A 26,404-nucleotide genomic window follows, 5' to 3' on the forward strand; every position below is an offset into this window, starting at 1 on the left:
TAATAGTTCTGCAATTTCACATTTGAGTTCTTTCAGAACTCTTGGGTGAATGCCATCTGGTCCCAGTGACTTGTTAATGTTAAGTTCATTAATTAATTCCAAAACCTCCTCTAGTGACACTTCAATCTGTGACAGTTCCTCAGATTTGTCACCTACAAAAGCTGGCTCAGGTTTGGGAATCTCCCTAACATCCTCAGCCATGAAGACTGAAGCAAAGAATTTGTTTAGTTTCTCCGCAATGACTTTATCATCTGTAAGTGTTCCTTTTCTATCTCTATCATTGAGGGACCCCACTGGTTGTTTAGCAGGCTTATGCCGGTGTAAGCAAGAACAGAATTTAGTCCAGAGAAGACATTAATTGGTTGCACGTTACTTTAGATTCCTCCATCCTGTGTTTATTCCTGGAGAATAGACCTTACTTGCGATAGTCTCCAAATCCATCTCTCAGCCCTTTTTAAGACTTTCCCCTTTATTTAGGGGTGGTGGTGGTTTGGTTTGGGTTTTTTCTTCATTTTTAACAAAGTACCCATCACAACTACAACCACATTTTATGGACTTTATGAGATATTTGGTAGATGAACATCAAAATACACCTCTACCCTGATATAACACGAATTCAAATATAACGCGGTAAAACAGTGCTCTGGGGGGTCAGGGCTGCATACTCCGGCAGATCAAAGCAAGTTCGATATAACGCGGTAAGATTTTTTGGCTCCCAAGGACAGCGTTATGTCGGGGTAGAGGTGTAGTAGCAGTAAAAGGGTGGTGGTTAAATAATACAGGGCCCAATTCTCATCTCACATGAGTTTTGCGCTGGTCTAGTTCTAGGAGTTACTCCTCATTTACACCAGTTTGAGATCACAATCAGGTTCTTAGATGAAATCCTGGCCCCAGTGAAATCAACGGCAAAACTCTCATTGACCTCAATAGGACTAGGACTTCACTCTTTGCCTCTAGGCATTTTTGTGAAAGTGTTCATCTTCTTCACTCATGTCATTCACAGTTGATTCCAGATCTGGAAGTTTTTACCCTTCCTACAAGAACTAGCAAAATCAGGGCCAGTAAAACTTCAACCTACTGCTTGAGAGAGTCTCTCTTTTTACTACTATTTTTTAAATTGTAGAAGAAGTCATTCTAAAATCTCCCCAATTCTCAGAGTAATTTGCAGCAAGTCATTGTAACATGGCAGCAGAAAAAACTCTCTCACCATGTCAAATCCCAATTCAGCAAAGCACTTAAGCTCAGTTAACTTGACTTCAATGGCACTATTCACATGCCCAAAAGTTAAGCTGATGTTAAACCAATGTGGTGAATCAGAGCCATAACCTACAGTATACACACACACACACACACACACACACACACACACACCATGAAACACCAGATTTTTTTGCACTTTTGATAGTCCTGGGAAGCATTAGGAAGCTTATGGGGATCATTAAATGTGCATATGCTATTTCAGGTTGAGTCACTACTTGCAATCGGAGTTCTACAACTTTTGCTAAATAATCCTGTTTGTGAATTTGTTCCACGTTTTAAAAACTTCCCTTTGTCCTATTGTATCTTATTACAAGAAAAATATTTAATAAATGGAGAAATGAAAGGTGATATACACTCTGCTATACTATAAACATGTCTTCATAAACCTCTCCTAGATCTTGATGGGAATCCCATATGGAAGTATACCTAGAAAAACTGTACCCAGAGCTGAACAAGCTACCGCTATGGATTTTTCTGTCCTTTGGGATTTTGAGGTAGGTATTGTACATTTAATTCCAAAGTAGATAAGATGTGTTAATATGTAAGGGAACAAAATTCATCCCTGATGTAACTCCATTGAAATTGCTAGGTTTACAGAGATTAATTTGGTCCCAGATGTTGATTAAATCATTATTTTATGGTTTCTCACACACACACTTTCCCCCGGACAAGGACATGAAATGACTCCCATTGACATCAATGGGCTTTGGATCAAGCCCCAAAACATTTTGGATCAAAATCTATTGTGTGTGCGCACGCGCGCATTTGTTTGCATATGGATTTAGCAAATTTCCATACATAAATGTGTTTGGAATGCACATACTGCACATCCATATGCAATTGTTGGTTCTGCAGGAAAAAGCTGCTGCTTTTTTTAAAATTCTAAAATGGGTGCACGTGCACAATTCCAGAGCACGTGGCTGTTCAAGTTGTAGATTTAATTCTCATTTTACAATAAGATAAAACATAAATAAATCCACTGAAGTCAATGGAATTACATCAGTCCTTCACTCGGAGAAGTGAAATCAGAATCAGACACCTATTCTCTCCATCCCTTAAAAAAAAAATTATCTGTAGCCCTGGGAAACTGAAGTTCTATATATCTCAATCCTTGGCTTCTTCTATTGGAATTACAACAGGCAGGCCTATTAGTTTGATTTGCAATAATAATTTTGTAGTGAGGATAATTGTCCACTAATAAGTGGAGTGAAAGCAACTCATTTCACATATGCCATAGAATAAATCATCAGATAGTAGTGACTTTTCGCACTACTGACGTAGGTTCACATAAGTGACCTAGACTTACTGGCAAGGAAAGATTTTGGAAAAATAAAGACAGCTTAATAATTACATCTCTGCTGCACTGCAAGTCAATATAGACCAATTATCACATAATCATCATTTTACATTTATATAGTGACTTTCATCCTGAAAAAAATGCAGAACTTCTGTACACACAAGAATCACTTCACCAATTACTAGTGCATAGGTTGAGCATTGATTCAGAGGGAAGAGTTCCACTTAGTTACCAGCACCACTTCCTATAGCAGCTCAGGTTTTCCCATTGGGGCCAGAATGTCAAACTCATGTGTGCACTGACTCTAAAATTTAGGTATGTCTAAGCAGAAAGCATCTTCACATAAATGGCAATGAATGGAGAAAGTTAGCCATGAAATGAGGGGCCAAAAGAAGATTGGGGAGGTGCTCTTGCCACTTATCAGAAATAAAGTGGCAAGCACTATAGGAAGTTGCTGAATAGACAAAGTGCAGCAAACTAGGAAATGAAATATTCATTATTCTAAATTTCCAAGTGTGTCTAGTGAAACGATGCCTCTGCTTTTTGGTGCCCAACCTGAGGCACCTGGGAGGATTCAGTTTTCAGAAATTTCTGAGCCTCCATTCTCTGAAAATCAGGCCCCCTGAAAGGAGTTTGAAGTTGGGCAGCCAAAAATTCAGGTGCTCAAAAAACAAAACAAAACAAAATCAGTAGTTCCACTTGAAAATTTATGCCAACATGCTTATGTGCCTTTAGGAAACCATCAAGGTACTAAATCAGTCCTCAGAGAAAACTAGCAGGAGGGTGACTAGGTTCTGTTCTGTATGATACCTTTCCTGAGGTCAGATAACAAAAGATGGTATTTCTGGATGTGTTTTTGAGATACTAGCCAATGCTGCTGAGAACTACTATTGAAGGTGGTACTTCCAGAAAGATCATCATTAAAGTTTTCTAAAAACCACTAATCTGAAAGTAGGTCAGGTAAATGAATCCAGTTTATTAGCAGGTCTTCAAATGTCTGTTTTGAGCAACCTGATACAGCTGTGATATTGTCTCACTCATTTTTAATTGAGGATCTTACTGGAGTTTTAGACTTACTCTCCCCACTCCCTAGCATGTAAAACTTACTGAAGCTCAATGCTAATTATTGGCAATCTGAGTATGTTTGCGTAGAATGAGCAGTGCATCTTTAAAAATTAAAAAAGGAAGGTAGCAGCAATCTTTAGTCTGTCTTGTTAGGGGGATAAACCCACTTCAAGACAGAGGGTAATTTTTTGCTGACCTGCAGCTGGTATTTTTATCTGAATGTCTATAGGTTCTGCACATAACAACTAAGTAAATTTGTTCTAAGATGGGGCCATATGTGACCATGCTAGGACAAAGAGCAGATCTACATTAAGCTTCCAAATTTTTGCCTTTTGCTTGGCACACATCTACACTGTGCTGCTGTGACTAACATCCACAGAGACTCACCCTTTATTACTATAGTGTGCACCATACATGTGGTGCAATGGGGGGGAAAAAAAACTTGAGTACATTTAAAATGAAGAGAAGAAGCATCATCACCACCAATCCCTGTAAAGTAGATTTCTAAACAGAAAAATATTTTTCAACACAGTAACGAATAAGTGAATATTTTGGCAGCAAATGGGTTACATAAGTGATGACAGCAATAGAAAGGAATAGATCTAATTTGAACATAAGACTACATGTATCACAGAAGGAAAATAAAAAAAACCCAACAACATGCAGTGTGATGTTCTGTACAATTTTTGACCAGGGACCAGAAAACTAAAACATTAGGAAAGTTATTTTCAGGCTCGAGTTTCACCCTGCACTAATGAACTCCAGAATGGTCCTCTTTATATTTTACAAGGCTTTTTACTCGAATCCTCCCCACCATACACAATATAATTGGTTACAATTTCCAAGGGACTGTGTTGCTGCCATACCAGCTGCTGTGTTGCTGCTCTGCTCTCAATAGCTCCTCAGTAATGGCAGAGACATGCGAAAGGTCGTGCTGTACCTATGGCATTATACTCAGATTTGTAGTGTTCCCACCACCTGCTGGAAATCATGCAGAAATAACTCTGCAGCCAATGTTGTGGCCTGGATTACTAGAAATCTCCCATTAATAAACACATGCATAACTAACAACTTTTACTGAATGCATCCAGCTCAGCTGGGGATTTTACAAAGAACTGATTAAACTGGGTCTAGTGTACAGCCTAGGATATTGCTTTAGTTGTTCTGAAGTCCTGGTCAAAAGCACAGATGGGAGCTTTCCAGAATGTTGTAGCCAGGCAGGGCTGGATTAATGCAGAGGCTTTAGGGGCTGCAGCCCAGGGCCTCGGGGGCCCCGCAGGCCGGATGCAGCCCGCTGCTTCTTTTCATCCAGCCCGGCAAGTCTCCGTGCTGCGGGCAGACACTGGTCCCCAAGCCTCAGTGTCCTCCTTCCCGCCCCCCCAGGGGCTGGAGCCGCAAGCACTGGCTCGCCGATGTGTCCCTGCGGCCCCTAGGTGGGGGGCATTCAGGGAATCTCTGCGCACTGCCCCACCCCCAGCACCGGCTCTGCAGCTCCCATTGGCTGGGCACCGCAGGGGTGGGGGGAAGGGGGAGCCCATGTCGGCCACCTCGGGGAGCAGAGCAGCACGGAGCCAGGGATCCTACCTCAGCCCTGCTGCGCCGCCACCCAGGAGCTGCCCAAGGTAAGCACCTCCCGGCTGGAGCCTGCACCCCACACCCCCTCCTCCACCCCAACCCCCTACCCGAACCCAAACTCCCTCCCAGACCCCCACCTGCAGCCCAACCCCCTGTCCCAGCCCTGAACCCCCTCCTGCACCCAAACTCCCACACAGAGCCCATACCCTGAACCTCCTGCTGCACCCCAAAACCCTGTCCCACCCCAGAGCTCACCCCCTGAGATGGAGCTGCACCCCCTCCCACAACCCAATCCCCTGCCCCAGCCCTGAGCCCACTCCAAACCCCCAGGGGCCCCACAAAATCTAATAGCTTCGGGCCCACAGGAGAGTTAATCCAGCCCTGTAGCCAGGTATCTACTATCCGGTAAATATTCAGCTAAAGGGCAGAACAGCCAAAGCAGAAGAGATGTACAATATGCTACAGTACACGTCAACATGGATCGGCGATTATAGAAAAGTGGGGAAGAATCTGCCAATGCCCAAAGAAATAAGATTTTCTAGGAACTCAATGACTGTCCGCTTGTGTATGTAATAAAAGACAACTCCATTTCAGAAGAGACCAGAACATTTCCTGAGAGCTGATAGTCCATCAGAGTAGTGGTTTCATGGAAAAGACCAAAGATCATTTTGATTTTAGACTTAGTGCGTAATTCAAATTCACCTAAGCCATAAAAGGAGATGCTCTGGGGTTAAAGTCAGTCATTTTCCAATTAGAAGAAAAGGTTTCAAGTGGGTGTGATGGGACCTGGGGGATGGGAAGACACTACTGTTTTGGATTCACCTCAGAGTTTTCAGAAAATTGGGATGTTTGGTCCAGGATTATGTTAGTAACCAAGAGTGACATGAACTATGAACTACATCAAAGAGGCGTGTAAGACAGGGAGAAGAGAGTCATCCCCAGACAGGTAGACAGGTTCAGCTCAGACCTCAAATTTCACCCTCTGACATGCTTCCACTCACCTAGGCAGGTTCTTCTGGTCAGGAGAGAGAGAGAGAGAGAGAGAGAGAGAGAGAGAGTGAGTGAGTGAGTGTGTGTGAGAGAGAGAGGCATTTGATAAGGATAGCAATGGAGTGGTGTTTCAGAAGCTAGTCGCTAAAAAGCCAAGATTAACTCAAAAATGAGGAACTAAAATACTTCATCATTAAATTGACTATTTTAACTTGCAAAATTTACAAGAAAGGGTTAAAATAATCCAATGGCCTTCATTCTTGTATGAGAAATGCACGTAACAGACAAGGAATCAAACTTACTGGTGGGATTTTTTGTTTGTTTCATTTTTCTTTAGGGTTATATCAAATATTCTGCTCTTTTTTATGGCTACTACAACAATCAACGGACAATCGGCTGGTTAAAATACAGGCTACCGATGGCATACTTCATGGTTGGAGTTAGTGTATTTGGCTACAGCCTAATGGTTGTTATAAGATCGTAAGTATAGTTCTTTGGTTTTAGTGTTTTTTCTCCTCTTTCTCTGAAATTTAAACTAATCTCTATTGCATTTCACCTTTCTCCTCCACTTATTGTTAAAACAACAGATTTAGAGACATGGCATGGCACTTTCAGTCCAGTTCCCAGGTGATTAGAATCCATATGACAATTTCAGAAGACTTTTAGGGCCTACTTCACCAAAGAGCCTACTCTTGCATTCCTTGCACCCCCAAAACCTCACACTGACGCCAATAGGAGCTGTGTGGTCTTCACAATGACTACACATTAGATCCTAACTCTAATGAGCAAAGCAGATGCATACCCAAACCAACCTGCATTGGGCAGAATAATAATGTTTTGCACTAATCTATCACCTTCTAGTCAAGGTTTTCAGAAAGATTTAATTTAGCCTCCCGAAACACTGGAGATAGAGGTTATTGACCTCATTTCACAGATGGAGAGTTAAGTGACTTGCCTGTGGTCACACAGAAAGAAGTTCTATTCCTGCTTTTGAACAGATTATTTGCTGACTCCACATCATGGGAGTTAACCACAAGACTACCCTTCCTCCCCATAGGAAAGTGTAAGCTAAATGGATTTTTATGTTTATTGAAACAGGCATGTTGCTATTCAGTGCACACAAAATCTTGAGTCCTTTGTTGGAATGAGGCACAGAAATATATCCAGACACTCAGATGTGCTGTACATTTACAATATTACCATAAAATCTCAACATCTGTTGTCTCATCTATACTGGAGGGATTTATGCTAGAAACTCTAATAGGAATCACAAAATTTTTCAGGGATCAAATAGAACAGAGGAAACAATAGAAGACATATCTGCTCCTGTGTTGATTAACAAGTATGCTTCCCTCCCACCCCCACATTGGTTTACTGCAAGTACTCTACTCCAGCATTGTGTAACCATTGAAATCTCTCTGGAACATCATGTAATAGCTGGTATATCTGACAGCACCAGAAATTTGTTTTTCTTAAAATAAATAGCATGCAAAATAGCTCAGATATAGTTTGATGATGATGGTGATATTTATTTGTATTGCCATAGTGCCTAGGCATGAACCAAAACCCTATTGTGCTAGACACTATACAAATAATTCCTCTCCTGGTCCATTTATGAATCCTCCTAAATTTCATTGAAGTTACTGTTATTAAAGATCCTCCAATATAGCTATCATTTTGTAATAAATAGTGGATCTGCATCATGATCTATGGACTCAGCCCTCCTTAAACCAGAGGTATTTATTTAAAGAAAACAGCTACAACCAGACACAAAGCAGATACTGTCACATAACTTGAGTCCCAGCTTTGTTTTCCTTATTTACCAGGAATCACAACTTGTCTGAATTTCTATATAGCACACTGGGGCATCTAGTGGCTGAATAATATACTGCAAGTAAACACATTGCCATTTGTGTCATCGCACAGGATGGCCAGAAATGCCAACGAAAACACAGGAGATGGGGATGACAACAATTTCACTTTCAGCTGGAAAATGTTCACTAGCTGGGATTACCTCATTGGCAACCCGGAGACTGCAGACAACAAATTTGCATCTATTACAACCAGCTTCAAGGTAATATCCAAATGACATACACTTTCTCTACAGGGAGTTCCCTGCCTCTGGAGATGCTACCAGAATCCACCTTAGCAGAATTTCAAGGGGAAAATTAGACAATAACCTGGATACCTATATAGCATCCCAAAGTGCCCCCTGGGATAAAATGATTAATCATGGTGATTCTAAGTTCATATGTTCTGTGCTGAACGGATCTCCATATTTAGGGTTTGGAAGACTATAGCTGTTTTACTTTCCTTTGGAGAATGGAGTAGGGAATATCAGTGAGGAATAAGTGAGTGGTTTACAATTGCAAGGGACGGAGATACTCTTGTGGAGCTTGATCTTTCCTATATGCCCTCTCCTGTGTTTCAGTTAGAGATGCAGCAGAGTTGAGAAGTTTGGTTTCAGATGCTAATTTCCCCCAAATTCAACAACAATATAGGATCCTCCACTCCTTCCCAACTCAGCATGCAGACGATAGATTCTTGCCCAAACTCATGCTCTTGCTGGCATTTGCTTTAGTTTGCTGCCTTGGAGACTCCGTTTAAGAAATAGGATTTTGCTTATAAACAGTTCTATATTGAACTTCAGCCTATGAAGGAGCTTGGATTGTTATCCCCAGGGGTGCTGGAACAATTTATATAGTGAAAGCTATTGAACCAAACTGCAAACCCTACATATGATGAAAATCACTTTAAGCCGGGGGTGCAGCAGCAGCACCCCCTAGTTCCAGCACCTATGGTTATCCCTAGGGCTTTTGCCTACAAGGCTTCTTGTCTCTCCTCCTTGCTCTCTCTCACCTCCAATCAAAGGTCTTATCTTCCTGAGCTAAAATGAGACCCAGCTGTTCTGGCTGCCAAAAAGAGCCTGTGGAATTGTGCTGCACATTCACACAAAGTACTAAATCCTGATACTCTATCACAGAGCTCATTAGGGAGATTAGCCCTAGCCATGATGCATTAATATGAACTTTCCTAAATGCAATGGGATTCAGATCCAAGGATCTGGTTTGGAGTCCAGCTCTAATTCCAATATAGAGGTTGTGTTTGTTTTTATTTCTAATATAACTCTCACAGTCTGCCAGTACACAAGCTGAACTTGAATGAAGGGGATTTGGCAAAAATTCTTTGTTTAGCTTATTACATGGTTTATGTAAAAGAGAAGACAGACAAGGAGTTTGTGTACATTTGCATTTGGGTCTTTGCTCCTATGTTACGCAATACCAGCCGAATTCTGATTCAGTTATACTGGTGTGAATCACAATAACTCCACTGATGTTAATGGAGTCATTGTGAATTTATACTGGTCTAGTTGAGAACAAAGGTTGGCCCATATTGTATTAATTCCAAAGAAAATTGTTATGGAGAAAGCAATTATTGAGAAGATCCACTATAGAGCTGGTTGAAAAATGCCAATTATTTGCAGAAAAAAAATTTATATCCCATGAAAAGTTTTGGTTTTTCCAATAAAAATCCAGAAGCCAAAAATGGAAAAAAAGTTGTCCATTTTTCAAAACCATTTTCTATTTTAAAACATCAGGCATTGCTAATCATTTTTGGTTTTGAAAAGCAAACATTGAACATTTTTACTGAAAACCAAACCAAAAAAAGATGATTTTTTAACTGTACATTGTTACCCCCCAAAAAATTCAGCTTTGGAGTTATGGAAAATTTCCATTAACATTTTGGTCAAAAAGCCATTTTTTCATTTAACAAAGTTTCAATAAAAAGAAGTCAAACAGCTAAGATGAACTCTGTGCATAGAAGAGCCCAATATAAAATGTATTGGGTAAAACATTTCTAGAATTCTTGAGGAGCAAAGAGCAATTTAGGTATCAGCACACCTGAAATGTTTTTACACACTGAGAAAACCAACTGCATAGATCATTGTGGAAGGAGAAGTCAGTAATTAAAGGTTATGTTCAGTTTCCTAAGATACAAATTCTTGAGCTGAATCCTACATCACAAAGTCCTTGAATTTCTTGAACTTAATCGTCTGCATTACTCACACTCAAAGTAAAACCTTGGAGAAGGAGGGAGATCACATGTGCATCAAAAACAGAAGGATTTTTGCTACAACAGAAGAGCCAATTTTAAAGGTGTATTGATTTAGGGCTTATAACGTCTAACAGTAGACAAACAGCATCTGGAGTGCTTGCATTAGTCATTTTAGTCTTCTTTATTTTAATATTTGCTGTTGAAAAGTTCATCCTTGAAGCTGGTAAAACTTTTGGGAACTCTCCAGAGAAAATTATTGGCTCAGGCTGCCAAAGTAGTGGGTTTTTTTGTTTTTAATTTCTTTTGGCTCAATCCTGAAAAACCTGGACCATTTCCTTTATTGTATGAGTAAGCAGGTAGGTAGGAAAGATTTAGGATCCTAACAATTCAGAAAAATGCAACATCAAGTCGGGGTAAGTGGCTTTTAAAAAAAGATCGAGTGTGGGGAAAATCCCTTGTAATGCTTTGAACCAATGGTTTTACTCAGCTATAATTGAAGCAAACATCTTGGACAGAAATGTCCCTGGTTTTGAAAAAAACAAATTTGTTCCACAAAGTGGTCTGACAAGTGCCCATACAAACATTGCAGTAAATGAATAAGGCAAGGGGAGGGTGCTAAGAAGGCAAATGTGCTACAAACTCAAACTCAGACTGTGGAGAACAAACTGAACTAACGTGACAAAGAATCTGAAGGAAAGACATTTTTCAGTTGCTTAGATACCAATGCTAGGAGTCTGGGCAACAAGCAAGAGGAATTGGAATTTCTCATTGATGAGCAGAAATTTGATATAATTGGAATGTTAAAATCACTGGTTACAATCTGTTTAGGAAGGTCAGAGTGGGTAAAAGTGGGTGGCACTCTACATTAATGACACCTTTTTTAGTTGATAACTCAGAAGGGCGGGCTCTTGAATGCATTTGGATTAATATGCTAACTAACAAAGGACAGGAGCGGGTACTGGTGGGGATCTGTTACAGACCACCAAATCAAACCAGAGAACAGGAGGAGTTACTCCTGAACACCCAGCTATAATGTGTGAAAAGAAAAATTGTGCTACGTATGCTGGAGGTTCCATGTGACCAGTAGTATAACATTATTAGAGTTTCTAAAAAATATATTTATAGAAAATTTTCCAATGCAAATAGTATTGTACCCAATGAGAAGAAACTTAATTATGGACCTCACTATAACAAAAATAGAATTTCATTCTTGGACTGGAAGTTGGTGGTTGCCCAGAGACTACTAATCATGATCTGATTACATTCAATCCAGGCAACCCACCCAGAAATAAATATATGCTTCAGAAAGTCCAAATTTTTCCCAAAGCTGAGGAAAATTTTGAGTAAAATTGAGAGGAAATCTTTAAACATAAAAATGTAAATGAAAATTAGGAATTCTTTAAAAAGAGTTTATTAGATGTCCAAAAAACCATGATTTCACAGTCATAGCTCTCAAAAATAAGATTGAGAAGTGGCTTGATTAGAGGGTATGAGTACCTTTGTGGGGAGGAAAGGGTACTAAACGGTTCTTTAATCTAGACGAGAAAGGCATAATGAGAACCAATGGCTGGAAGATGGAGGCATAAATGTTTAACAGTAAGGGTTAACAACTACTGGAATATTGGAACAAATTCTCCATCTCCTGATGTCTTCAAATGAAGCTGGGATGCCTTTCTGGGAGACATGCTTTAGTCAAACACAAGGCATCATCCTCAATAACAGCATAGGGTAACTGGATGAAATTCTATAGCCTGTTATATACAGGAAGTCAGAGTAGATGATCTAATGGTCCCTTCTGGTTTTAAACTCAATGAACCTATGTATCTGCTACAATTCTTTAAATGTATCTACTTATAAAGGAGTCTATTGTGGATGAGCAAGAAAGTAACAAGGATGAGAACATCCATCTGAGAAGATTCCTTCGGGTTCTGGCGAATGTGCTTATCATATGTTGCTTGTGTGGAAGTGGCTACCTCATTTATTTTGTGGTTAAACGGTCCCAGACTTTTTCAAAAATGCAAAACATTGGCTGGTATGAAAGAAATGAGGTAAGAAGAGTTTGTTTCTGATTTTCTGTAATATTGACTTTCCTTAGAAAGAAGTGTAATTGTTAGCATGAAGATAGCTGCTAAAACAAAAGATTGTGGGTTCGAGTCCCACATCAGGATTAAGGTTAAAATGTTCAAAAGAACCAAAGTGTACATTTAACACGGGGCCAGGGGAGTGTGTCTCAGAGTTTGAATCTTGGGCCTGGTCCACACTAACCCCCCACTTCAAACTAAGATACGCAACTTCAGCTACATGAATAACGTAGCTGAAGTCAAAGTACCTTAGTTTGAACTTACCGCGGGTCCAGACGCGGCAGGCAGGCTCCCCCGTCGACTCCGCATACTCTTCTCGCGGAGCAGGAGTACCGGCGTCGACGGCGAGCACTTCCGGGATTGATCTATCGCGTCTAGACAAGACGCGATAAATCGAACCCAGAAGATTGATTGCTTACCGCCAGACCCGGAGGTAAGTATAGACGTACCCTTGGGCTTGTGGTACAGGGCTAAAAATAGCTACGTAGACATTCCTGCTTGGGCTGGATCCGAGGCACTGAGACCCACACACCTTGCTGGATTTCAGAGCTCAGATTCCAGCTCAAGTGGGAACGTCTACACTGCTATGTTTTAGCTCCACAGCCCGAGCCACACAGGCCTGAGTCAGTTGACCCAGGCGCTGAGATATTCTGCCACAAGGTTGTTCCCTCCCCTCACCCCCAGTGTAGACATAGCTGAAGTGACTTAAGTAACTACGTCCCATTCATTTTCAATGGGGCTTACGTGACTTAGGTGCTTTGGAAAATTTTACCTCAAGTCTCACACCGGGTATTGAGATGCAGTATTGTACTAGAAGGGTTCCTGGACTGTTAGAAGTGTCCTCCCTTCAGATAAAAAGTTAAACGGAGATCCCTTCTGTCCATTGCTGATAGAGCTGGTTGAAAAATAGAATCTCCACCTCATGGGAAATGCCGAGATTTTTGACATTTGGTTTTGTTACCTTTTGAGGCAAAAAGTTGAAATCTTGGAATTTTTCACAGAATGAAGTATTCCTGGATGTGTTGTGACCTTATCAAAATGTTTCATTTCAACTTCATCATTTCAACTTTTTTGTGTTTTCAGCTTTTGTTATAATATTTATAACATAAAAAAGTTGAAATGATGAAGTCCAAACTAAATGTTTAGATCATTTCCTGTGAGAATTTTGACAAAACTGATACATTCCTGCAAAACATTTCAATTTAGTAGAATCAGCATTTTCCAACAGAAAAATTTTAACCAGCTGTAACCTCTGAGGCTTTTCTGCTGATATTTTAAGATCTCATGGCATTTTTCCCCAAAAGAAAAAGGGATATTCCTGATGCCCAACTTCTGGCCAGTGTTCCCTCTCTCAGTAAGGTAGGTACTAGAAAAACCTGTATATTCTGTCAGGGACTACACAAATGCAACTCCCCCTAAACTCATTGGGCGTTGTACATGTGTGACCAATGGCAAAATCTGTGCATCATTGCTGAGTTCATAAGAAAACTGAGTTCCATTCGAGTTTCCATGTTTCCATTCGAGTCAGCAAAATATTCTTTAAAAAGTGTGAAGGCACATTTTTAAAAAAAATAAAAGATTATTTTACGCACAAGCTGACAGCTTAGTTTCTATGATATTCTTGCTACATTAAAATAGGAGCATTGGACCTCATTCTGAAAGGCCTCAGCTCTCTAAAGTAAAAGGAAGTTGTGGTTAAGTAAGCTCCTCACAGGACTGGGGTCACAGGAGCATCTTCTGTTGGCCTCATCCCTCTGATAATAACATAAGTGTCCTGGCAAAATGCACAAGTCATCCCAGGTTATTCAGACTCTGGGACTGTAGGAGGTAAAGTAATTAGATATGCCAGGAATTGAAGTCATTTTAGCTCAAAACACCTTCATAAGCCCATCAAAAGCTCCAATCACTTGCTGACTAACTGCCTGCAGCCGCTGAATTGTGCAGATGTGTCACTGTTTAAGCCTTATTACTGTAATTGGACTTTGTTAATAAGGAGCAGGGACTAATTTGGTGACATGCTACCATATAGCATAACTGTTTCAGCACTATATATGTTAATATATTTCCTGACCTGCATTAATGGAAAATCGCAAACTCTGAAAAGAGATGTCAGCTTCCTCTTCATAGGAAGTGAAGTGGCCTTGATATATGAAATATTGTAAGACCTATTTTGATAAGTGCTGAAAATAACATTGTTGTTATTAACAGTAGTATTCTCATTTGGCAGGTTGAAATTGTTATGTCCTTGCTAGGAATGTTTTGTCCTCCACTGTTTGAAACCATTGCTGCCTTAGAGGAGTATCATCCTCGCATTGGATTGAAATGGCAGCTGGGACGTATCTTTGCTCTGTTTCTCGGGAACCTCTATACCTTTTTATTGGCCCTAATGGATGATGTCAATGAAAAGGTAAAAAGCATTACAATGAAAGAGAAAACAAGACTCATAATACTGTATGTTCTAGAATTCTTATAGCTAACATGAACAAAAGGCTCCCTTACAATAGGATATTACTGATTTTTTTCCATTCATATGTATATAAAAGGTATTTCACAATCATCCCCTCTGAACAACTGGTTGGAGTTGCCATTAATCTAAGACTTTCATGCATGGATTCCAGTTCATTCATTATTCCAAATGAAAGTTTTAAACCAGTTTGGAAATAGAATTTTACATTACCATTCTCAGAAATGAGTAACTTTGAGTAACCCTACTGAGCCAATCCAGGCTACCAGAGATGCACAAACTTCTATTATGCATGTAAACAGAGGGATTGTCTTCTGTAATTGCTGAAGATTAGAACAACTTGAATATTTTTATCTGACACTGTTTGCAGTTTCTACTAATGCACCACCTCAGTTATAATTTTTATATCTATCTTTAATGTTTTCCTATTAGAGTGTTGCTGGCTGATAAAGAGCATAGAAGGGGATAAGCATCTAAAAATGATCCACTGAAAAGCACTTTAAATTGAGAACAATAAAAGGAATCTGGAAAGTTTATTCTGCCCTGAAAATGATAAAGTGAGCAATCATAAATGTGAAAAATCAGTAAAGACTCCCTCTGAATCCTTGTGAACAACATCCACAACAGTGCAATTTTTCTGTTAACAATGGCCAGATTCTGATGCCTTTACTCACCTTGCATACAATCTTACCACAGAAGAAATCCTGTTCACAACCAGAGAGCTGCCCATGGAGTAAGGTGCTAATTAGCATGAGCAAGGGGATCAGAGTTAGGCCCAATATGAGCACTGCCAGCAGCGGGCTCTGCAAAGGCAACTTTTTATTCATTCAAACCTTATTTCCAGCTTTCTCCATTCACACATGACCTGTTTAAAAAAGTGCTTTCAGTGAAGGCAAAAATCCACCCTTCTAAGCAGAACACAAGGCCTATGCACCACTTACGCCCTAGTATGAACTTTTCAATTATTGTGCTGAACAAGATTAATTATATCCTGAGCTACAGTGGTTCTATACAGCAGGGGAGACTGGAACCATCTCTATTAATCATCAAACTGCTATCCATCCTGATAAAAAAAGGAAATAGAATGAGTTCCCTAGGACAGTGGTCTCCAAACTTTTTTGATCGCACACCCCTATCAGTAAAAAATTTTTGAGCATGCACCCTCTGCCGCGCCGGCTCTATCATTTTTGCCGAAGCAAAAAAATAAATAAATAAAATGAAATGAAATGAAGCCGCTCGGACTCCCGCCCGAACTGCCGAAGCCACGCAACCCCCAGGATCCTACTGCGCACCCCACTTTGGAGACCACTGCCCAAGGACTCATCTAGTACTCCCGTTTCAAATGCACTACAAAATTTTGTGGGCAGTAGCAGGGTCCACACAGCCAATTAGTGCATGGCAGGCTAGTGTGTTGTAAATTCACAGCTTGGCTTGCTGCACACTAGGTTTCTACATAGATAAGCCCAGATGCTATTATTATTTGCTTTGTGAACTACTGCTAGTGTTGGAACCCAGAGGCTACATTTGTTGTAGGTCACTATTTACATTAAAGATGGCACCTACATATCATGGTGGTAGCCATATTAGATAGATTAAAAACTATACAGCTTGAGCCTATCTGGATTTGGGCTGGAGCCTGAATTTGCCCTACATGTAGGCCTGCTCTGATCTGGTGTGTTGGTTTAGGCCCAACACTAGAGGTTTTCAGCTGCATGTGTCTCTTCTGTTTTAGCTGACTGAAGAAGTAGTGATAAAGAACATCACACACTGGACCCTGCTTAGCTACTATAACTCATCTGCAATGAATGACAGTGCGGTTACTCCACCTCCCATTGATCCCGCAGACATGCCTAGAGGTCCTTGCTGGGAGACAACTGTGGGCATTGTAAGCAGTTTTGGGGACCTCGGCTATGATAATATGTAGAAGTTTCTTAGCGGATACTTTTTTGGTTGTTTTTAATTTTACCAAAGTCTTTGAAGTTTTCTGCCCAAATGACCAATATGGGGTGCTTTAAAAAAAAAAGACTTCCATGCAGCAGCAGCATTCATTGGCTTAAAACCACCTTCACCAAAACAAGGACAGTACACCAGAGAAGTAGATCACATCATGGAACAGACCACTCTAATTCCCCACAGAACCTGGTTCAATACAGCAAAAAAGCCACTGACCACACATCCCTAGTTGTCAACCACCACCCCACACTGGAGCCCATACAAGGTATCAAACAATTACAATCCATACTTGATGGGGACCACATCCTGAAAGAAATCTTTCCTGAACTCCCTCTCCTGGTCTTCAAAACAACCCCCCAACCTCCTCATCATCTGAAGCAAGCTCTCCACAGACCAGGACCCACCAACTCAAAGTGCCACCAGCCCCTGCCATCACACCACATGCAAAGCCTGCAGACATATTTCCATTGCTATGATGATCAATACCCACCCCCCACAACACACCTTTCAAGGTCCATGGGTCCTACACAAGCCTATCATAATATATAGTGTACCTCATCCAGTGCATCAAATGCCCCAACAATTATGTAGGTGAAATGAGACAATCGCTATGCTCTCAAATGAACTCACACAGAAAAATAATGCAAGACAAAACCAGTATATCACCTGTGGGTGAACACTTTTCACAAAACAATCACTCTATATTGGACCTCTCAGTTCTCATCCTCAAAGGAAACCTGCACAACACCTTCAGAAAATGAGCTAGGAAGCCCAAATTCATAAAAAAAACTCTGCTAGACACAGAAAATCATGGACTCGATAGAGACCCTGATTTTATGTCTCATTACAACAATCTGTAACCCGCTAACTCTCCTTTGTGCTACAACTGCAGAGGTATTACCTGCCCACTTAATTTTGAGTGGTTTCTTGCAGTGTGTGTTAACTCCTTATGCTTAACAATCAGTACCACCTTGTATTTGGCTCTGACAATCTGATTAACTTTCCCAGACTTCCAGAAGAGGTTCTGGGGAGCTCGAAAGTTTGTATCCTTCACCAGCAGAAGTTGTCCCACTAAAAAGAGAATACCTCACCCAACTTTTCTCTCTCATATCCTAGGCCAAACACAGTTACAACAACACTGCAAACAATACATAAGGGAGCCACAGAATTTAGATGATCTGATGGTCCCTTCTGGCCTTTGTCTGACCTCCTGTATATCACATCCCACCAACAGCGCCCAGCATCTGCTCTCTAAAGCCAAACAACCATAATGAGAACAAACAACTGAAATTAGACCTAAATCAAAATTAGACCAAGAAGGCCAGCCAGCAATTGATAGTTGGTGGCTGTAATATAGCCTGTGCTTCTTGAAAACACACAGATGGCGAGCATTACCAAAAGTCAGAAGACAAGGAAAAGACCCAACTTCTATTCTGTTTAAAGGTCACTCATGGAGAGAAACAGATTAAGGGAGGATACAGTCTTACGATGCACCACTTAAATTACAGTAGCTAATTTCTCTTTCCTTGTGTTCAATTGCAGGAATTTGTAAGACTCACTGTGTCTGATATTATGGTGACCTACGTAACCATCCTGGTGGGAGATTTTATTCGTGCTTGCTTTGTCAGATTTGTGAACTACTGCTGGTGCTGGGACCTTGAGGCTGGATTTGTAAGTCAGAGCCTTAAAGCTGAAAAGATATAAGCAATTTTTAGCCATTTATTTACATTTTATAATGGTGTTTTTTTAAATGCATCAAGCCTTATTACAATCTAAGTTGATATTTTAATTCATGAAGTGTGTCCATGCAACATTTCTCTGCAGGTCAATAAAGCTCACCTTAAAAAACAAAAAACAAACCACCCTACTCTAGTCCTACTAAGATAAGGACTGACTGAGCCCTGCAAGATTCAGTCCATTTTGGTGTTCATGAACTAAACCATGCAATTGAATTCACAGGGAATCAATTATGTGTTCACGTGCAGATTGAAATTCACTGAGCTGAACCTTCAAGTCCTCCCCATTTAGATCCCCTTCTCAAGCCCCAGGACCTCCCTATTGATAGTGCCCACTATGGATGAGGCAGGATATCTTAGTAACAGTATGAATCCTATGCAATATTATTTGTCCTTGAATACAGTGTTCCTTCTGCGGTATGTACACATGCAGTTTCTTCCAAGCTGAATAAACAGTAGGTGCAAGAATTCACCTCAGGCAACATGGAGGAGCATAATGCACACCACTTATATCCAGCCTTACTTAGACCATTGGAAACTACATCAGCCATGGCAAACCACTCCAGTAGCTAGCCCAGGGACCAGCTTAAAAACTGTGTGTGTAATGGCATGGATTTACCTAAACTATAGAAGCAAAAAACAACCAACCACTAACAAAGGAACTCTGAGGTTAAGAAAACGTACAATCCAGAATCACTTTGAGCTGAGAGGAAGTCTCCCAACTTACAGCTAGCCACAAAAAGAAAGGAACTGAGGCAGTTAGGACTGCCTGTCCTTTTATAAGCCCAGCTTTGGTGCTACAAGAGTGCTCATTTGGCCTGTCAGAGGCTGGCTAGCTCTTAAAGGCAAGCTGGACTCAACCTTGACCATGGTCTAGTAACTAGTGATCCCAGCTGGTTGTGATGGAGCTTAATTAGAATGACTGACCCCGGCTGCGGAGGACAATTTAAACAGAGCTGAACTCAGGTCAGAGGGAGGAGACTCAGGAGAGAGGAATAAAGAGGGTTCTTTCCCTGGGGAAGTCAGGCTGGAAGAGACCCACAGGGATCAGGTTAGGGTCCTGTGATCCCTGGGGAAGACAGGCAATGTGGGGAATCCTGCTGGGGAAGGAGCAGCCTACAAGAAACTGTGTAGGGCCCAGGAGTAGAGGCAAAGCAGAAGAACAGAGTGGCCTGAGAGAGGCAGAAGAAGTTATTAGTTTAGAGATTTATTTTGAATTTGTTATCCTGGAAGGGAACTGAACTTTTAATTGACCTGGCTAGAGAGCTAGGCCATGGAAGACCCAGACAGAGAGAGGCCATTATGGGGCCAAGAAAGTGGACTGCCTGCAATGCTGTTTCTAGGCACAAAGGGGTGCACAGGAGGTAAGGGCACACTAGAACATGGCCCCAAAGACAGTGCTTTCCAGAATGTTCTTGAAGCTCAGCATTGCTTCCCACACCTGTGAATATGCCAAGGCAACTCTCTCAAACTTATCAGTTAGTGATGAGTAACTTCTCTGTCATTGAGCTCCGATTGCCAAGTGAATATCAAGGGATTGGTTCCCTTTCATCCCCTCACAGCTCATTTCACAACCACCACAATGAGCTGAACCCGACAAGGTCTCAAAAGCCCTAACAATTCCAATAGAACAAAGAGCAGATTTCCTTCTACAGTGCACTTTCTGCTGGTCAACAGACACATTTCACTAATTAAACTTATGAGGGTATCCCACTTACAGCACAAACCCTTAGGGGTACAGTCTATACGCCACGGGGCTTAGCATAGCTGCCACTGCAGTGAGACAGAAGTGTTTACCTCTCCCACTGTCCTGTAGAGTGAAGTTGGGGTTAGGGGGAAGGTTGCTTTCTGCTTATCCAATAGCCCCTTAGGATGATTTCTGTGGGGAAGGGTGCAGCACTCCCTCCTAATGCAATCAGAAGAGAGCAACATGGGTGACCGCATATTTTTAGACTACTAATAGGTGCTTGAATTCCCCTTGCCCCATAGTGCTTTGCACTTATGGGACACTAATAGGAACATTCTTAGTCTTTCAGCTCTCAAGGACTCTCACAGTTTCATTTATGTCCATCCTGTGATTTTTGCACTTAAACATCTCGTGCCATCAAGATTTTCCTCCCAGTCTCGGCAAACTGCCTCCCTGTTCCTTAAAGTTTCCCATATGTGTGGCTTGATTTATTACGACTGGACACTTTTTATTCAAACTGTATGCCATGGAGCCATCAGTTCTGCATTTAAAAAAGGGATGTGTCAAGGCTTCAGTGCCTGCTATAGCAGGTCATACTTTACCCTAGGCCTTCTCAATCTCCCATCCAGTACCCTTCCTTTGTGTACTCTCTTTCAATAGTAAGGAAGTGATTAAAGTTTTCCCAGAGTTAAATACCCACACTTCTCTTTTGCTGCCACTCTGAAAAATTTGCCCTGCTATGGAATTTGGGCAAAGAATAAGCAATCTGAAGAAGCCAGAGATTCAAACTGTGTGTGTGAACCATGTTCATGAATCTTGATTTTGTGGAAATCTCAGCTTTTATGCCCCAGCCTCCATTTTGACTCCCCCCCCCCCCCCACTTTCTTTTTGTTAGACTTGTTTGATTTCCTGAGAGTTTTCCTCAAAACAACCTCTAAAATGCTATTTGGGGGGTTCCTTTTATCCTTTCGGGCTGCTTTATGAGAAGCCCTCCAAGAAAGCTATGAAGTACGTCTCTTACATCCTTCAGGCACTTTTTAATAAATAGATGTAAAAGAAGCCATTTTTTTCCTATTCACCATCTCTCAGTGACACTTAAAAGTTAATTATATGCTCCCTACTTTCTTTGTCTCTGGCCCTTGATACACTCATGCTACGGACTGGTTTTGTAACCCAGAAACAAACTGCATTCAGAATTCATCACACACTTACCAGGCTTAACAAGCTAAAGCAAGTGAACCTTCAGAGGCTTGGGGTCTAATCCCTTGCCCACGGAGTTCAGCAGGATCAGTACAATGCCCTTGTTTGCCAAGGGCAAAATTGTGGCTTTAAGCAACCACCCCTAAAGGAGGCGCTGTGTTTTGTAATCATGGCTCCTGCTACAACCCTTATAGCACTCTGTCCCTCATGTCATGCTAGCTCCACTGCTGGGTGCAGAAGGAGGGCAGGGCCGTGACCCTGTTTTCATACTCTTTCTCCTGTCCCAAGCCTTTGGGAGTTTCTTGAGCCCTATGATGCTAGAAACCGTTGGTTCTTGGACTGGGATTGTTCCTGGCCTTTGCACAGGGGCAACAAAGAATGGTGGGTGCTTTTTCACACTGCCCTTCCCACCCTGACCTCTGTGCAGTGCCAGACACAATCTGGCCCAGGAGTTGGAGCTTCTACTTTTTGTTTGTTAGCCATAGCCACTGAGAGATATTTCACTATGATTAAAAGGAGGTCTTATAATGCAAATAAAAATACAGGTTCTTCCTTCTTATTGGTACATGTTGGCTTATTTCATTTCCATGAGTACCTTACCAGTCCTATATTGTGTGGAGTTTATGCAGTGCTAACAGAGCCAACCAGTTTCTGTTTGGAAAGCACAGGATGAGATGCCCCCTTAGACATGAGCGGTCATCAGATGGCTAAAAGACTATTTCCTTCTCAAGCAGTATACCCCAAAGCAGTCTGTCTCTGGAGGACAGCAAAGAGGAGGAAGACCATCAGGTAATTCTTTGTGCCTGATGCACACTACTAAAACAAGATCATTTACCCATAAGTTCAAAAAAAACCGCTCCCTGAACCACAGGAACTGAATATGAAGTCCAAGAAGAACCTGCTGTTGCTCACATGCTCCTCCTTTTGTTGTCAAATTCAGTGAAACTTAATATTCAATGCAGAGGTTGGGGTTGACTGAGAGTTAAGCATCCTATACCAACCTATGTTACCAGATGAAAGGCTGGGACATTTATCATTCTTCAAAAGATCAGAGCTGTAACTAGATATTTTAGTGCCCAGGATGAGCAATCATATTTGCAATGTTTGGGGGGCTATGGGGGTATGACATGTGCCTCCCAAGATTTCTGCCTTCCATTAGATGCAGAGGTTTTAGGGCTCACAAGTACTGTGCAAGTTCATGGGGAAATTTAAAATAGGCATGAAAATTATGGGACAGAAAAAACATTGCATTATTGGAAGTTGACCCCTTGCTCCCAGTCACTACTGAGTGAGTCATTTCTGTCCCACTATGTATTGCTAAAACTACCCAGAACACAAGGCAATTCTATCTTGTCTCTCTAAATATCAAAGGGCAGGTGAGACGTAATATCTTCTATTGTACCAACTTCTGTTTGTGAAAGACCTGAAGAAGAGCTCAGTGGAGCTTGAAAGCTTTACTCTTTTGCCAAAGAAGTTGGTCCAATAAAAGATATTACCTTACCCACCTTGTGTCTCTCAGATCCTGCAACCAACATAGCTACACCACCACTGCGGACAACTTTGGTATTTAGGTAGTTCAGTACAAAATGACACCACATATTGGACAAGCCACAAGTCCTCTCAGAACTACCCCTCTCTCTGCCGTTCCTCTCCCCCGCCCCCCAACCCTCACCTCACATCCTGCTTCTGGAAAACCTAAGCAAGTGGTTGTAGTCAGGGTATTTTTCACCCTCAACCTTGTTATAACCACTCAAACATTAAACATCTTGCCAAGATGTAACTAGGCCAGTGGGCAAATACAGCAGCTGGAGAAGTAAAATAAACCCACACACTGTGTAGACCTTTTCCTCATAGCTGACTGTATTATTCAAAGATTCAAAACAAGAGTAGAGTAACTCCAAACACTTGGTAACCACCACCAGAGGCCTTTCCAGCTTTCAGCGAGAGAGGAGAGGTGGCCCACAATGTACAACTTCCCCTTTGTTTTCATAGCTGCACAGGTTACCTACTCAATAGACAAGCAATCTGGGCTGTGCTTGGAATCTCCTAACACACTAGGACTTAATGAGCACCTTTATACCTTGGCAAACCAAGCAACAGCAGATAATTTATGTATAAATTATTTTCCCCTCTCGTTTCATATAGCCCTCCTATGCAGAGTTTGATATTAGTGGTAACGTGTTGGGCTTAATCTTCAATCAAGGAATGATCTGGTAAGATATCTTTGCTTTCCCCCCCACCCCACCCCCCGCAACCAATCAAGAGATTGGTAATGCAGCTAGACTTTCCAAACTGGATGGACTGATTTGCATGGGTTTTTGTTTGTTTTAAAGAAGTTTGACTTCTGTTCCTTGCTATTAAAAAACAAAACAAAAAACCCAGCTCATTCCTCACCTTCACGTACAAATATTTGGCCGATTTTAAATGGAAATTAGTACTGCAGACCCTGACCTACTCCTTTTATAGGATTATTTTTGGATGATAAAATTGACCTTCCCCCCCAGATTATAGATCTCTTAAGGATGACACGATAACCTAGTTTGATTTTTCTGTTGGGGAGGGAGATCTGCATGCTTTGAGCGTGTTACCAGGTGGTACAAGTTTGACCATTAACAGATGCATCAATTGGGTGGAGCTTGGGCTGGAATAAGGCAATCGGGGGCCAGAGGCACAACCCAACATGGGGGACCCACACAGCCATCACCAAGCAGTGGCCCCCTTCTGCCTTCACAGTGTTGGGAGCAGTGGCAGGTGTCCCCTCAAAGCAGCAGCGGAGGAACCTCGTCTGCTCTGGTGATAAATAGCTGGCTCTAGTGGTTACTACTGCCCCCTCTGCTGGAGGCAGTCTGCAGACTTAGGCAGATATCTCTGTACTAGTTACACTCCGTTCACATTTTCATGGTTTTCTTTCCCAACCATGAAGGCTAGAAACTTTGTTTTAAATGAAAGGTTAGATTCTGATGCACCCATGTCTCTACACATATGCCAGCGGAGGGTGGATGCTCTTTCGGGAGTGGTCATTTTCTGCATGTGGGGGGTGGAAGGGAAACGAGAGCAGCATAAACTGACCTAGCTGGAATCATATCCATGTATACCTGTCACCTACGCCAACGTGTTTGCTGATCCTGAAGTAGAACCCTCGTCTAGGTAATAGTGCTCTCTGTTTTTTGTTTTGTTTTTTTTAGGATGGGATCCTTTTATGCGCCTGGACTGGTTGGTATAAACGTGCTGCGCTTACTAACCTCCATGTATTTTCAGTGCTGGGCAGTTATGAGTAGCAATGTCCCTCATGAACGCGTGTTCAAAGCATCCAAATCCAATAATTTTTATATGGGACTCTTGCTGTTGATCCTGTTCCTAAGCCTACTGCCAGTGGCCTACACCATAATGTCCCTCCCTCCTTCCTTTGACTGTGGACCATTCAGGTATGAAAGAACGACAAGCCTGAATTATTCTTCTGCTTTTATGCAAAAAAAATAGTGTAATAAGTTATACGGTCCTTGTTGGGCAACATGCCTAATATTTTTATTCTGGTCTAGTTACATTCTTCTTTAGAACATGCACCAGTGCATCATGACCAATACTGAGTTGCAAACAAACAGTCATCTGGGGTGACAAACCTACTCCTAGATAGCAGAATTCACTGAGTCTCCTGCCATCTCCAAAACCAAAGTATCCCATAAAACCCCGACACCTATTCCTGACGTTCCTCCTGAAAAAGTGCAATGGGAACCAACAGAGGATTTTAGAGCATATCCATGGAGGATGAATGTCTGTGTCTGAATATGATGCCCTAGAATAAAAAGTCCTGGACACACATTTCAATGTTATGCAAACAAAGAGGAGTCCCAAACACCATCTTTCAAGTGCTTCCCTATAGTCAATAGCTACCGCAACATGTGATCATTTTTGTATTTGGTGGAGGAATAACAGAAACCAGATTGTTCTGAGCTTCTCTGTTGCTACTTCATTAATAGTATTTCTCCCTGTGTTTCCAAACCAGCACCACATAGAGTGTTCAAGGGACTGGATTAATATGCCCATGAGCTTGGATTTGATTTAGTAACATTATTTCCTGGTGCACACTGAGCCTGACTCAGCAAGGAGCCAGATTGGAACAAATTGTTTCTTTAGTTGCACTGTCTTAGCTTCTTCAATTGCTAATGGAGAATGTCAGCAGAAATCTGTGAAGAGCTGGAGAATGAGAGAAAATACCAAGATTTTCTTAATTTAGAGACCAGACTAGCAGGATTTAATTATCTTGCCCTTTAAAAGTACATCACAATATCCAGCCCTGTGTTCTCAATCCTGCCCGCACGTACAGAAACACCCATTATTATGTAACTTGCATATCAGCAGCTACTAGGTGGCTAAGGGGAACAAGAGAGGAGATACAGAAGCTTTCATGTTGAGGTTGCCAGTTCAGTCTAGCATAGAAAACCAGCAACTGTGACTTGTTACCATCTGATGATTGTTGAGTCGTTATGTTGAAATGAGTTAGAAATCTTCTCCCAGGCAGGGCTCTAGATCACAAAAGCTACCAGACTATCTGGAAACTTTTTGGCAGACTCAGGAGAGATGACTGAACTACTTTCCCCCTTTTTCCTCCACCCGCCCCCCTGAAGTGGACCCTCTGTTTCCTAGGCTGATTTATGTTAGTGGAACAGTGCAGGAAACTTCATTCCTCATGCAGTACCTGGTTTATAAAAACACGAGTACTTCAATCCCCAGAGCCACTGAGCCAACACCTTTCACAGACATGACAGTCACATGCAGGGCAGGCCCTTGGTGTTTTGCTGCCCAAGGTAGAAAACATTTTTCATGCCCCATGAGCAGCCAAGTGGGGGGGTCCCCCCACTGAGTGGACACATGAAAGTAAAAAGTCCAATAATATCAACTATGGTACTTGCATACAGTCATGCACTACTCTCAAAGACAGAATCTGTATATAGGCAGATGTGAGTGGTGTACCTGAACCATAAGAGATTTTTCAAAGTCCATAAATCAATTCACAACAATCCCCAAGCGTTGTCTGAAGCA

The 26,404-nt window shown here is 41.6% G+C and overlaps 1 protein-coding gene across 1 annotated transcript in view; it reads left to right on the forward strand.

The window, feature by feature from the left end:
- The window catches only part of TMC2 (transmembrane channel like 2), a 57,241-nt gene that overhangs the window by 19,418 nt on the left and 11,419 nt on the right, over positions 1–26,404 (forward strand). Inside the window, exons 7-15 of the mRNA XM_065583658.1 lie at positions 1,656–1,754; positions 6,525–6,667; positions 8,114–8,261; positions 12,103–12,291; positions 14,552–14,731; positions 16,521–16,673; positions 18,284–18,412; positions 23,510–23,577; positions 24,550–24,789. Coding sequence (XP_065439730.1) covers positions 1,656–1,754; positions 6,525–6,667; positions 8,114–8,261; positions 12,103–12,291; positions 14,552–14,731; positions 16,521–16,673; positions 18,284–18,412; positions 23,510–23,577; positions 24,550–24,789 — 1,349 coding nt within the window. The remainder of the gene's footprint in view (positions 1–1,655; positions 1,755–6,524; positions 6,668–8,113; positions 8,262–12,102; positions 12,292–14,551; positions 14,732–16,520; positions 16,674–18,283; positions 18,413–23,509; positions 23,578–24,549; positions 24,790–26,404) is intronic.

The sequence above is a fragment of the Chrysemys picta genome, chromosome 2, assembly GCF_011386835.1.
Source record: "Chrysemys picta bellii isolate R12L10 chromosome 2, ASM1138683v2, whole genome shotgun sequence".
NCBI lineage: Eukaryota > Metazoa > Chordata > Testudines > Emydidae > Chrysemys > Chrysemys picta.